General features: G+C 37.0%; 2 protein-coding genes across 3 annotated transcripts; both read right to left on the bottom strand.

Annotated features, from left to right (window-relative positions):
• Positions 1–182: 182 nt before the first annotated feature.
• Positions 183–7,391, bottom strand: znf395b (zinc finger protein 395b). 2 transcript variants are annotated; one of them, XM_059512510.1, is made up of 10 exons: positions 7,281–7,391; positions 4,324–4,441; positions 4,088–4,233; positions 3,756–3,862; positions 2,577–2,776; positions 2,359–2,459; positions 1,954–2,194; positions 1,712–1,801; positions 1,498–1,616; positions 183–1,296 (listed from the first exon to the last, which is right to left on the bottom strand). In XM_059512510.1, exons 2-10 carry the CDS (start codon positions 4,390–4,392, stop codon positions 1,185–1,187), a joined length of 1,185 nt encoding a protein of 394 aa, XP_059368493.1. In that variant the 5' UTR covers positions 4,393–4,441; positions 7,281–7,391; the 3' UTR covers positions 183–1,184. The 2 variants fall into 2 exon arrangements, with proteins under 2 accessions (XP_059368493.1, XP_059368494.1); XM_059512511.1 differs by lacking the exon at positions 7,281–7,391 and adding an exon at positions 4,708–4,857.
• A 757-nt stretch (positions 7,392–8,148) lies between these two features.
• Positions 8,149–11,371, bottom strand: LOC132107264 (uncharacterized). Its single transcript, XM_059513497.1, has 3 exons — positions 10,737–11,371; positions 10,243–10,318; positions 8,149–9,110 (listed from the first exon to the last, which is right to left on the bottom strand). Exons 1-3 carry the CDS (start codon positions 10,865–10,867, stop codon positions 8,682–8,684), a joined length of 636 nt encoding a protein of 211 aa, XP_059369480.1. The 5' UTR covers positions 10,868–11,371; the 3' UTR covers positions 8,149–8,681.
• Between the last annotated feature and the right edge of the window lie 804 nt (positions 11,372–12,175).

The raw sequence follows: 12,175 nt of genomic DNA, 5'->3' as shown, positions 1-12,175 counted from the left end.
TGCTTGACAGACTCTCCCTCACATTACGAGTTTTGAAAACTGTCACCCCACATGTAAAGAAAGAACTAGCAGATAGGCTTTCAGTTTACTTTACAGTATTCTTCACATAAATGTACGGTTTTGTGTGTGTAGACATCTTGGATTTGTGAATATTTTTTAATTTCAAACACATTCTGCAAGCATTTTCAGAAAGTGAGTTTTTTTTTCTTTTAATCCTCTCCACTTGTACATGAAATGCACACAAAGGCCAATAAAATAATTTTACATGGTTCTTGTTATTTGTCATGCACAAATGACAAGCTTTTGATATTTGCATATTTTATCTGTCTTTTAATCATACATAATTATTATTATTTTTTCAGTATGATGTTACACTTTCAAATCCTTTTAGATGTTCCCAAGGGGATGATTCCAGTATTGTACAAGACCTTAACACTTTTTGGAAGGATGACAAGAAACGTACAAAAGGAAACAAGCCCGATCTATTCTCCGGGCAATATTCAGTCAAGCTCCCTTTAACTCTTTGCAATAGCACTTTGGTATTCAATCAAAAGGTTATAGCTGCACTTTTTATCTCCATCAGAAAACATACTGTGGCCACCAATGTGGCCAGCATCATTCACATCTTTCACTCAACACCACTGTAGCTTTATATCTGGCAGTTTAGATTGATTAGGAAGCGCTATGGCATACGACCTTAGTCAAACCTTGCGAAAAGTTGTGACTAAATTCAGGGTAAATAGAAAAAAATAAAGACAATACATGACATTACACTGTTACACCTTTCAGGCTAACAAAACGGCAATAGAAAAACATCATGAAAATGCTCAAAGCAATACATTGTCCACAGTATACAAAAATCAACAATCACTTAAATATCTCAGGTATGGATGAAGTGCAGGACTGGGGTAGAAAAACACCTCGATCAGATAAAGGATTACACTTTAGTCTCGTGAGAGGGCAGAATTCACCTTTGAAGGGTTGGGATCCTACTACTCCACAGTCTCAACAGCTAGTACCAGCGCTCACTTTGTGGGAAAACATAACAAGAACACTTTTAACTCCGCTAGGAAAACAAAAAAGGTAGAAAAGTGAAAAGACGGGTCCTCTACAGTGCAGGAAAAGAGTTGGAGGAAAGAAATAAAATGAAGATTCTTCCTCATCTCCTAAAGTCTTTTTTTTGTTTAGTCTGGGAACCGCTGACAGGCTTTCTTCCAGCGGCAGGCAGTGCACCATTGGTCCCTCCGCTCCACGCCGTACACTTTTCGGCACTTTTTGGCCTCACCTCGGCCCTTCCTGAGGACATAAAAGGAGAAATGCATATTGAAAAAATTCAAATGTACAGTTGTTATCTAATATAACTTTTGTGGTGTAACACACTGTAGTCAGAATGATCAGTCATATTAATATTTAAGGCGTCAAAACATACTAAGTTAACTGGGCTAACAGTTTTACTTCGCTACAGAGGGCAGCATTTAACTGAGCATGATCTAATACCTGAATGAACAGTGCCCTCTGGAGGGAGATGCGCTCATGGTCTGTGATCTGGTGGGGGCGCTGTTCCTCTGTAGCCACTGTTCCCCAACACTCACCGACCGGCTGCGAGATGCTGGAATCTACAGATCAACATCATAATAAAAGCACAGATGGCATTAAGTGTTTTAAAATGCACCATCTATGACGTTAACTGCTTTTGGAGAGGCAGACAAACCTGAGGTTTCTGCTGGATGTCACCAGATGGGGTCCAGTTACAAAAGGTGGGAGAGCCGGGAGAGACCGTCACCTGAATGGATGCACAGGCCTGCAGAAAACAACACAGTGATGGAAAAAACAAATCACTTTTCTTTTTTCTACAATCAATAATAAAAGGATAGTTCACCCATTAAATTAAATCTGTTTATTAGACTTAGACTAAACCGCTCGATTTTAGCTGCTATCTCAGCTGATCTGTACCTGATAGAGATGTTCAGTGTGGATCTGCCACACGCTGCTTGGAGCTGATTTGCTGAGTGGGCTTGACTGAACTGGAGCATCTTGGGGTCCTGGGGTGGATTGGCTTTGTGTGGAGCTGCAGGAGGTCCAGGCCCCGCTGGAGAAGGATGGAGCAGGAGATGGAGGTGCAGTTTCCTCATCTTCAGAGGAGACCTCTGTGTAGTAGAAGTCTTCCTCCCTGTGTGACTGCTCTGAGCCCCCACTGTTTAAGAGAAATAAAGGGAAAAAATACAATGCATTATTTGAATGTTATTTTCAGGCCTAGTAAATAATGTAAACTTGCAGAATTATACATGGTTTTTCAATATTATACACACTGGTATTGCGGTTGTTCCAAGAGTTTGGTGTGTGTGAGGACATACTCACCCCAGGTGAAGAATGCGAATGTGCCGTTTCATTCCAACCCGTGATGTCAGCACTTTCCCGCAGCCAGGCCACAGACACCTGTATGCTCCCCTGCTCAAGCTCTGAGAATGAGAAAGAAAAACAAAGAGTGACTCACATGTATTTTTAAAACGTCAGCTTAAAACTCTAGAGTCTCTTCACCCTGAGGTTTTGCAGTCTGACAGTTTTCTCATTCTCACCTTGCACCTCCTGGCCTCAGGCTCCTCACATGCGGCTTGGTCCAGCTCCATGTGCAGTCCTTCATCTGTTGGTTGGCCCAGGCTCCTGTCCATCTCAGTGACCGATGGAGAAGGGGCTGGGCTGACATTGCCGTGGTCCCAGCTCCAGTAACCACTGCTGCCGCTGTCAGACAGCTCACCTCCACAACACTCCATGTCCCCTGTAGTCACAGATAAAAAAGAGACGTGTGAATAACACGCTTAACCATACAGTTTATAAATTAAGTGGTGGGGTGTGTGTTATACTGTTTAATGTAACACAATCATTTTATAATTAAATGTTAGATACAAAAAAAAAGTTAAATTAATAAAACTATTTTTTACAAAAGTGAGTGAGAAAACCACAGAATTGGTCAATTACATGTTGGGTTCCATGTTGGACTGTTTAATAAAATGTAATATAATAATTAAATATTTATATAATTAAGTGTATAATTAAAGAAAAAATAACAAGTTGTTTTTTTAATTACATGTGTGAAGGGTTGTTGGGTTGTAAAGCTGGTCTGTATGTTGGACTGTATAATATATGTGTAAAATGTTACATAATCATCAAATATTTCTATAATTTAATATAAAGTGTATAAAGGGAAATTCATAAGCCAAGAAAAATGAAAGCAAATTGCTAAATTAATTATTAGGCTGCATGTTAGACTTTATAATTAAATTATAATATAAAGATTTAATATAAGTTTATAATTAAAAAGAGATATTAATAAAACAAACAAACAAAAAATACAGCGACAAAAACAAATAACTCCTTAAATAATTTTTGGGTTGTGTTTTATACTGTAAAATAAAACTGAAACATTTAATATTCTAAATAAATATATAATTGATTGAGTGCATACTTTAAAAGCAAATTAATAAAACATACAAAAATGGAAAGATTGACAAATCTAAAGAATTGCTAAATTAATTGTTGGGTTGTGCGTTATACAAAATCATTGAAAATATATAAGATGCACTTCATTAAAAAGTACAAATAATAACATGAATACATTTGAAAGAGTAGAGAAATATACTAGATGAGAATCTAACGAGACTTTGTTTAAAATAAACTGTCTGCAGTGGTTTGTCAAGTAAACTCTGCAAAGTGTTCCGTGTTTGGCAAGGTGTGGTTTGCAAAAGAAACCAGTTCACCTGGTAGGAGGTCCTTCTGTGGGGGGCTTTGGACCACTGGACTGCAGGACAGACTGGTGAGAACCATTGCAGCCATGATCTCATCCATCTCCACTGACTCAGGACTTCTGAAACAAGGCAGAGAGTGAAAACTCTTCACACGACTACACTACACTGCATTACAGATCTATGAAGTAAGATTGCCCACAATAATGTTTCACCATTATCATACAATATCTGCAGAGTAATTCTGCTCTAACAGAGTCTGGGTTATTCTAAAGTGAAAAAGGCTGGTATTACATTATATTTAGAAGACAACGAACTACACAGATGAAATGGATCTGTAGGTTAACCTGTATAGTAAGTCCACACCGGAAGACCGTGGGAAGGATAAAAGGTTTGTTTGCTGTGCGTTTCCATCAGCTGACCACTCTGTCCCTGTTTTCAGCTTCTTCTGCACACCCACCCCTTCTCCCTGACCACAACACTGCATGTAGACCTGCAGGATCGGAAACAATCAATTACACACTTAGGTTTATCTATGTATAAGTTACAGGGGCTATATATCATCATTTATTATGACACATACCAATCCGTCCTGGCCATCTGTGCACATCGATATCGTGTCTAGTCCTGCTCTGGATCCCACCGTTGCCATGCTGTGCCCTCTCAGCTAAACAGTCGGCTTTGGCTCTCCGCACAAAAAGCTAGAAAGCAGGGAAAAGCATGTTAAAACACCGTGCATTTACAGTGCATGTTTTAAGCTAAACGCCAAGTTGGCTTATAACAACTCACAAGCTCTGCGACAGAGCCACGAGGTCATGAAAACGTGGAAAATAATAAATAAATAATGGAATTTACAAGCAACACCCTCTATTAAAAACTAAAGCACTTATACTAGACTTTCAGTATAAATTAATTACTCAGAACTAACATGAGAAAGACAACAATGTATTGTAACAATCAAAAATACCTTTAGCGAATACACGCGATAGATTTTTGCATACAGATAAGCTGCGCAGTCGGATATTGCTCGGTGCCTTTACTTTTTTTAGGGCAACACACCCCCTGACTATGAGCCTCTCAGATACTGTAACTCCGGATTTAGGGAGTGAAATCGTTGAGAGATCAAAATCCCGGATCGGAATTCGGGTTCATCGTTGTGACTCGAGTGTTTTGAATCCATTCAGGCCCGGTTCTACGGGGGTGCTCGAATAAAAGTGAAAGCACCCTCAGATGAAAAATTATTAATAGCACACATAAACAAGATTTTGCCGAAAATAAAACACAGACGGATTTCACACTCTTGCCTATAATAGGATGGCCTACACAAAATAAATAAATTAATAAAATTAAACAAATATATATATATATATATATTAAATAAATTATTTCGTTATGCTTTCAAGTTTAATGCATTGTAGTTGTCCTTTCGTGATCGCGATACGCAAAAGGTGAAGCTGTCTCTTTAATTGCCCACTTTGCAGACACCAGGGAAAACGTAAAAACATTCAAAATACCTCAGCTGATAAACATCATGTCGACAAGACGCGCTGTGTTCTGTGACCTTTTTTTTTTTCCACTGCCCAGGGACAAGAATGTGAAGAGTCTGTGGCTACAGTTCATATTTACTAACACAGAAGTTTAGGCCGAACCTTGCGTCATTTTAATGACGTTTCTCCAACATAATGTTCTCCAACATAAATGCTTTCAAGTCTGGATTCGCAAGCCGTTTGAAGGAAGGTTACAGTACTGAATATATTTGGATTAGCTTCTTCCTCCTCCTCCGAATCACAACCTGTAAGTATTATTATTAATAATTGTAGCATGCTCAATAAGTATTTTGTGTAACGTTATGTGTGTTGTGTAACGTTAAGCTAGCGCAGCTTCTTGGTCTTTTGCTGTCAATTGTTTTGAACTGCTTGTCGTTGTTATTGGAGTTGTCATAAAGAATATAGCAGCAATACCTTGGTGTAATAACGTTACTGCAGCAGTGCTTTATCAATATGTTTATGCATAACGCTAACAATGAATGACTGATTGGGTGTTGATGTGTTGTCATGGTTGTCATATTGTACAGACCCGGCAGTCAGCGCTAGTGCATTATGGGTAATTGTTTGTTGGGAGTTTTAATTTATGCGTTATTACAGCAATATGGTTGGGGTTTGTGTTAGTAAAGTTACGTGTGTTTATGTTCAAGTTAGGTTGGATGTTCTTGGTACATTTTCTGCCTTGTTATGTAAAAATGTGTCTCTCACCGTCTTGGAGAGAGACGTGTGTAAGGCAGTGACTTTTGGCCATTCTTAGAGTGTTCAATTGAAGTTGAAGCCGGTTACAACAATGGTATCACCACAGTGTAGGTAGACTATGTGTGGCATGTTTTAATGTTTTGCAAAGTGAAGAGTGCTGCTTGTTTATATGCTATTCTATAATTTACTGTCAGATCGTATGATGTTTAACATAACAGCAATTACAGTAGTATTGTTGTATACAACATCCCCAAATTTGAGATACTATGTTTCAAGACTGATGACTGAGCTATTTCCTACGATTATGTAAGCAGCACCCTCACTATATTCAGAAGCACCCTCAGTGATTTGGTTCTAGAACCGGGCCTGAATCCATTCGCTAAAAAGATTCATTCGCTGATTCATTCTATAGCTCCATACCATTGATTGGATACACGTTAGGCGAGTCTTTTATTAGAGACTCAATGAATCACTTACACAACCGATTCGTTAGAAACCACCAGTTCGAAGTCTGTATCGTATTTTCATCCATTTCGACAATATACCATCTATTTGTTTTGTGACTTTTTGTCTTTTTGAACGTATTTACCAGCTCATATCCATCTTTACACTTGCATGTGTAAGTGGCATACACAAGTGATTCTCGCCTCGATCAAAGCTGACAGGAAATAAGATGCTTGCTGAGAGAATATCATTTACACAAAGCCAAAGCCGAAAGCAAAGGCTTGTCTAAAAACTGCTGCCTTGCAAACACTTTGCGTTTTCTTCAGGAAATGCTATTTCTAGTTTGAATATATTCGGAACAGCTATATTAAACTATGCAATTTGTTAAATCCAGATCCACATTTTAGCTCTGACTATCGTAATGGGTGTATACATCCAGCAAAAAACAGCCTTCCCACTGGAGGCGGAAGCTGCATTCTGATTGGTTGACTCGGTTCCCTGAAGGACACACCTTCGCCCAACAACGTGTTCGTACACGAGTTTCTGCTCAACCCCCGTCAATGTACACAGTCCAATAGGCAAAACAGACAGTTGCAATACAATAAATCACATTTGTGCTCATTATTATTGAAAATGCAGATATAAAAACATATTAAACCACATGCATTAGGCTGTCACACCAAAACAGATCATTTTAAACAGCGTATCTTCTCGACAGAGATTAAAATCAGACCAGTTCACATAAACACCTGCTATATAATTTTAGTGGGAAAAGTCTGTAGACATGCAGTAAAATAAACACTCAATATTGGCCATGCCATCACTGAAAAACCGGCGTGTTTAGAGATATTACCTTGAATGTTTTCGTAGGGAGAGATGCCGCTGTCTGCTGCTCATCCGTGCTTCTCCGCCGTCAGTCAGTCGGGGGGCTGTGCGCGTCGCGCTCGCGCAGCTTACGTGTTTGTTTGTTTGTGTGTGTGTGTGTGTGTGTGACCCTGGTCCAAAGAACCAGTCACAAGGGTAATTTTATTTTATTTTTAATTGAGATGTATACATCATCTGAAAGCTGAATAAATAAGCTTTCCGTTTATATAGCATGGGTTGTGTTTGGTTGAGATACAAAGATTTGAACATCTGGAAGTTGAGGGTACAAACAAATCTAAATATTGAGAAAATAGCCTTTTAAGGTGTCCAAATAAATTTCTTAAAAATGCATATTACTAATCAATAAATACGTTTGGATAGCTATATTTACGGTAAACTTACAAAATATCTATAGGCTATAGGCCTATGGAAAATTATCTTTACTTAATATTCTAATGATTTTTGCCATAAAATAAAAATCAATCATTTTGACCCATACAATGTATTATTGGCTAGTTTTGTGGTCCAGGGTCACACACACACACACACTAGTGTTATTCTTATTAATTAATAGTTATTAATAGAAACTAATTGATTGTGTGGTACTATCATGTTATGGTGTATACGAAAATAAGATAATTAAAAAAGGGTTATTTTAACTGCTTCTCCTCTAATACTGGTATGTTGCATCAACTCTTACAAAAATAGAAACATAAACAAAAAAAATCATGTTTTATGAATCAATACTGTTTCACAGTTATAGTTCAAAGTATTGTTTTTATTTCCAATGTAATATACATGATAAAAAAGTATTCCACAATATTAATTGTTTCAATTTATTCATATATATATGTGTGTGTGTGTGTGTGTGTGTGTGTGAATAGACAGATTTTTCAGTTTCCAGAGCGGTCCATTGGCATGTCACCTTTCACCTACATCATTTGGTCTATTTCCTACATATTCAGCATTGTGTATTTGCAAACAGACATTTAGAAGAAAGCATTAATCATGTAATGATGTCTGGGGATTATAAGCTTTCTTCTGTCGGCGGCCGTGCCCCGACGGTCTTCATCCTCCAAAGGGGATTTTAGGTCTGGACAGCACAAGCATGTTGGGTTTCAGTCTCTGAATCCAGTCTGGGCATTGGCTCGAGGCATTGTGTCATGTGACTCACACTGACCTACAATAACCCAGACATGGTTGGATTCCTTTATAGTTTTATATGAAGTTATGGCAATGAATAGACATATTATAGTTCACATGATAAAAAAAACTCAAATAAATACTAAATATTTATTTTTAATGACATGTTTGTGTTGCAAGTTTGTTTTAAGGCTTGCAAAATCTGAATAAATACAAATAATGTATTTTAAATTAAAATTCTCTCATACTAGAAATGTTTGTCAGGAATAGGAGGGACAGCCTCCCTAGCAATATCACTCATATCAACCACAGTATCCGTATCAAACAGAGGTGCTATGTTCTTCTGACTCTTGGTTTTCCAGTTCACTGCAGCATAGACAGCAGTCAGTTCAGAGTTGGTCAGATTTTGAGGTAAAGCATCAGGCTGCTCCGCTGCCTGCTTGTTTACTGGTTCGTTGGGGGCTGAGACAGAGTGATTATGATCAGGCTTTGTCATTGCTGGGGAAGGGCTCTCATTCTCCCCTTCAGCTTTGTCAGATGGAGGCTGTAATGGAGGCTCACTAATGCACTCATAAGGATTTTCCTCATTCAGTTGAGCCTCCACGGGTGAGTATATATGATCAGTCAGATCCCTGGCATCTGGCATATATTCAACACTCTGGGACTCAGGTAGTTTCTGCAATAAGGACATTAGTTTGTAAGAACAATTATGTATCGTTTCGTTTTTTTTTTTTTAATCACTATCACATACTATAACTTTTATGTTTTACTTATAAATAAAACATTATTAGCTTTCTCTATCCGCTTTCCATTACAGTGTAATTTCCTTTAGAAGATTAATCCAATAACTCTCTGGAAATTACTTATCCTCTCTTGCTGATTCACTGCAATTTACCACTAAATGATTTTAATTGACCATAATAGGATAGATATGGTTCAATAGTGTCCTGCAAATGGTCTCATAGCAGGAAAAAGTGAGTTTGTCCTTTTAAAGCAAATTGTCATCATTGGTCATGGTAAAATTTGTATTGCTAGAAAAAAAAACTTTAGAGACCATGATGTTCACCAATGAATGCAGTGAATTGGTGTCATCAAAATGAGAGTTTATACAGCTAATAAAAACATCAAAATGATCAACAAGCAGCAAATAATGGAAGTAATACACAATTTGCATGTTTGTTATACACAAATCATATACACCAATAATATATTTTTAACTTCAAACCATTGCTTCTGGCTAGAATACAAGCCCTTTATTAATAATATAGATTTCTCCATAGAAAAAAAAATCATCTGACTCAGGAGATAAATATGCACAGATCAAGCAACATTTACAAGCTAAAACGCAGTCCAAAACAGTTCACAGTCACTGGTGCAAACATTATTATGGAATATGGACTGCTATTTTAGCCAGAAGCAATGGTTTAAAGTTAAAACACTTTATTGATGGACTTGGAGTCGTGTGAGTTACTTGTGGATTATTTTTATCACCCGTGTGGACTCTCTGATGGCACCCATTCACTGCAGAGGATCCATTAGTGAACAAGTGATGTAAAGCTAAACTTGCAAAATCTGTTCTGATGAAGAAACAAACTCATCTATCGATTTTTCAGCAAATTTAAATGTTTGGGGTGAATTTTGAGTTAAAATATATAATATATAAAAGTAATTTAGCTGTTTTCAAGTGAAATATTTTTTTACAGTATATTTTAATAGTGAACAATATGCCATTGGACCAACAACCAAGAGTAATACTAATTAATATATTGTATTCTGAGTATGAGTTTTGCCTTATTTCAGTCTCTTACATTTTGTTGGGGTGCAGATGGAATATTTGTTTTCTCTCGTCTGTGCAAATGCCTGGGTGAAACACTTTCAGATATACTGGAGACAAAAAAAAAGAAAAGTCACTATTTCAAATGTTACAGACACACAGTAGAATCCACCTTTTTGATCCTGTTTATTTTCCTGACATTTTTTGCATGGTCTCTGCATGCAAACATCATGTTATCAGTCCATCTTTGTGGTTTTTTACATAAACACAAAGGTACTGGAGTTGACAAACAAGTCTCTGCTTTTCTTAACCTCAACGTTATTCATGCTGCGTGACATGCACTTAGTGACTTGTGCTTCTGGACCTGTCATTGCACAGTCCACCCATTTACTCACAGCATTCTGTTACAATCACTCCCTTCTCCTGGGTGTGTTTTGAATCAGCACAAAATGTGATAACCAAATTCCTAAATATGCATGAAAATATATAAAAAAAGAACAAATGAAAAAGAGAAAATAAGAGACTTACCTGAAACAGCTTGTACAAAGGCTGTAGACTGTGACATAAATGATGATGAAGAGGGCTGACACAATGCTAATCAGAAGTGAGGAAGAACAACCTGATAACCAGCTGACCAGACCCTCCTCAACAGGATCCATCCCTCTTCATACAGTTTCTGTAATGACTGAAATGTCAGAACTGAGGGAAAGTCAATTCAGTGATCTGTAACAGCTGCCATTCTCAGTGAGATTGTTGATGGGGCAACGAGTAAAAAGTATGAAAGCAAATATAATGTAAGCAGTTATTACGGTTCTCACGATCACGATGACTATACAGGCGAGTACTTGTAGAAGTCACACCTCTCTTTCATGTTAACACAGACAGGTGTTACTGCAGTGTTAACTGTATTACTAATTGAAGAAATTCAAGGGGAAACAGTAGTGGATGAAAAGTAATGCCTAAAAAGTAGAAATATTAAAGAGTAATACCAAAAGTAGTGTAAAATCGACCTTAAGCATACAGATCTTTCAAATAGATATTCAAACACTGATATTGTACATCATCTGTGTGAGAATTTGCATAAACTAATATCTACAAACAGCCGCCATCTCTCAGTTTGTTAAAAAGAATTAAAGGGAATATCCAATTACCTCAGTTACACGAAGCTACTGTAGGGTTTACTGGGAGCAGGAACACACTGATCCAACAGGGGTTTGACAAAGTCACACTTCCTCATCCTGGATTCCTGTCACTTCAGTGCCTAATCCATACATCCCTCAAAACAATTCACTTAATTCGCATACTTGTTCATTAGAAAAATAAAGTATAATTTCTCTATTCTTATTTAGATTTTTATATATAAATAGGGTTAGTTCTGTTCTGAATGATATCTACACCTAATTAAAACAAAAATTTGTCTCAGTTCATGTATGGAACACTGCTGCCTCCTAATGGACAAAGGATGTTTGATAAACTGTATTTCACTACTGTTCTGATACGCTAAAATAATAACTATATGATATACAAATATTAAGTATAATTCAACTTACTTAACTAAAATCAGAACTCACCAAAGATTTATTACATTGATTATAATGTAAACATTTGTGACCCTGGACCACAAAACCAGTCATAAGTGTCAATTCTTCTAAATTGAGATTTATACATCATCTGAAAGGTGAATTAATAAGCTTTCCATTGATGGATGGTTTATTAGGATCGGACAATATTGGCAGAGATACAACTATTTGAAAATCTGGAATCTGAGGGTGCAAAAAATTTAAATATTGAGAAAATCGGATTTAAAGTTGTCCAAATGAAGTTCTTAGCAATGCATATTACGAATCAAAAATTAAGTTTTGATATATTTACAGTAGGAAATTTACAAAATGTCTTCATGGAACATGATCTTTACTTAATGTCCTAATGATTTTTGACATAAAAAAAAAAAAAATCAACAATTTTGA

The sequence above is a fragment of the Carassius carassius genome, chromosome 27 (assembly GCF_963082965.1).
Source record: "Carassius carassius chromosome 27, fCarCar2.1, whole genome shotgun sequence".
In the NCBI taxonomy this organism is placed as follows: Eukaryota; Metazoa; Chordata; class Actinopteri; order Cypriniformes; family Cyprinidae; genus Carassius; species Carassius carassius.
The sequence above is the reverse complement of the archived record's forward strand: the minus strand, read 5'-3'. Positions and strand labels throughout refer to the sequence as shown.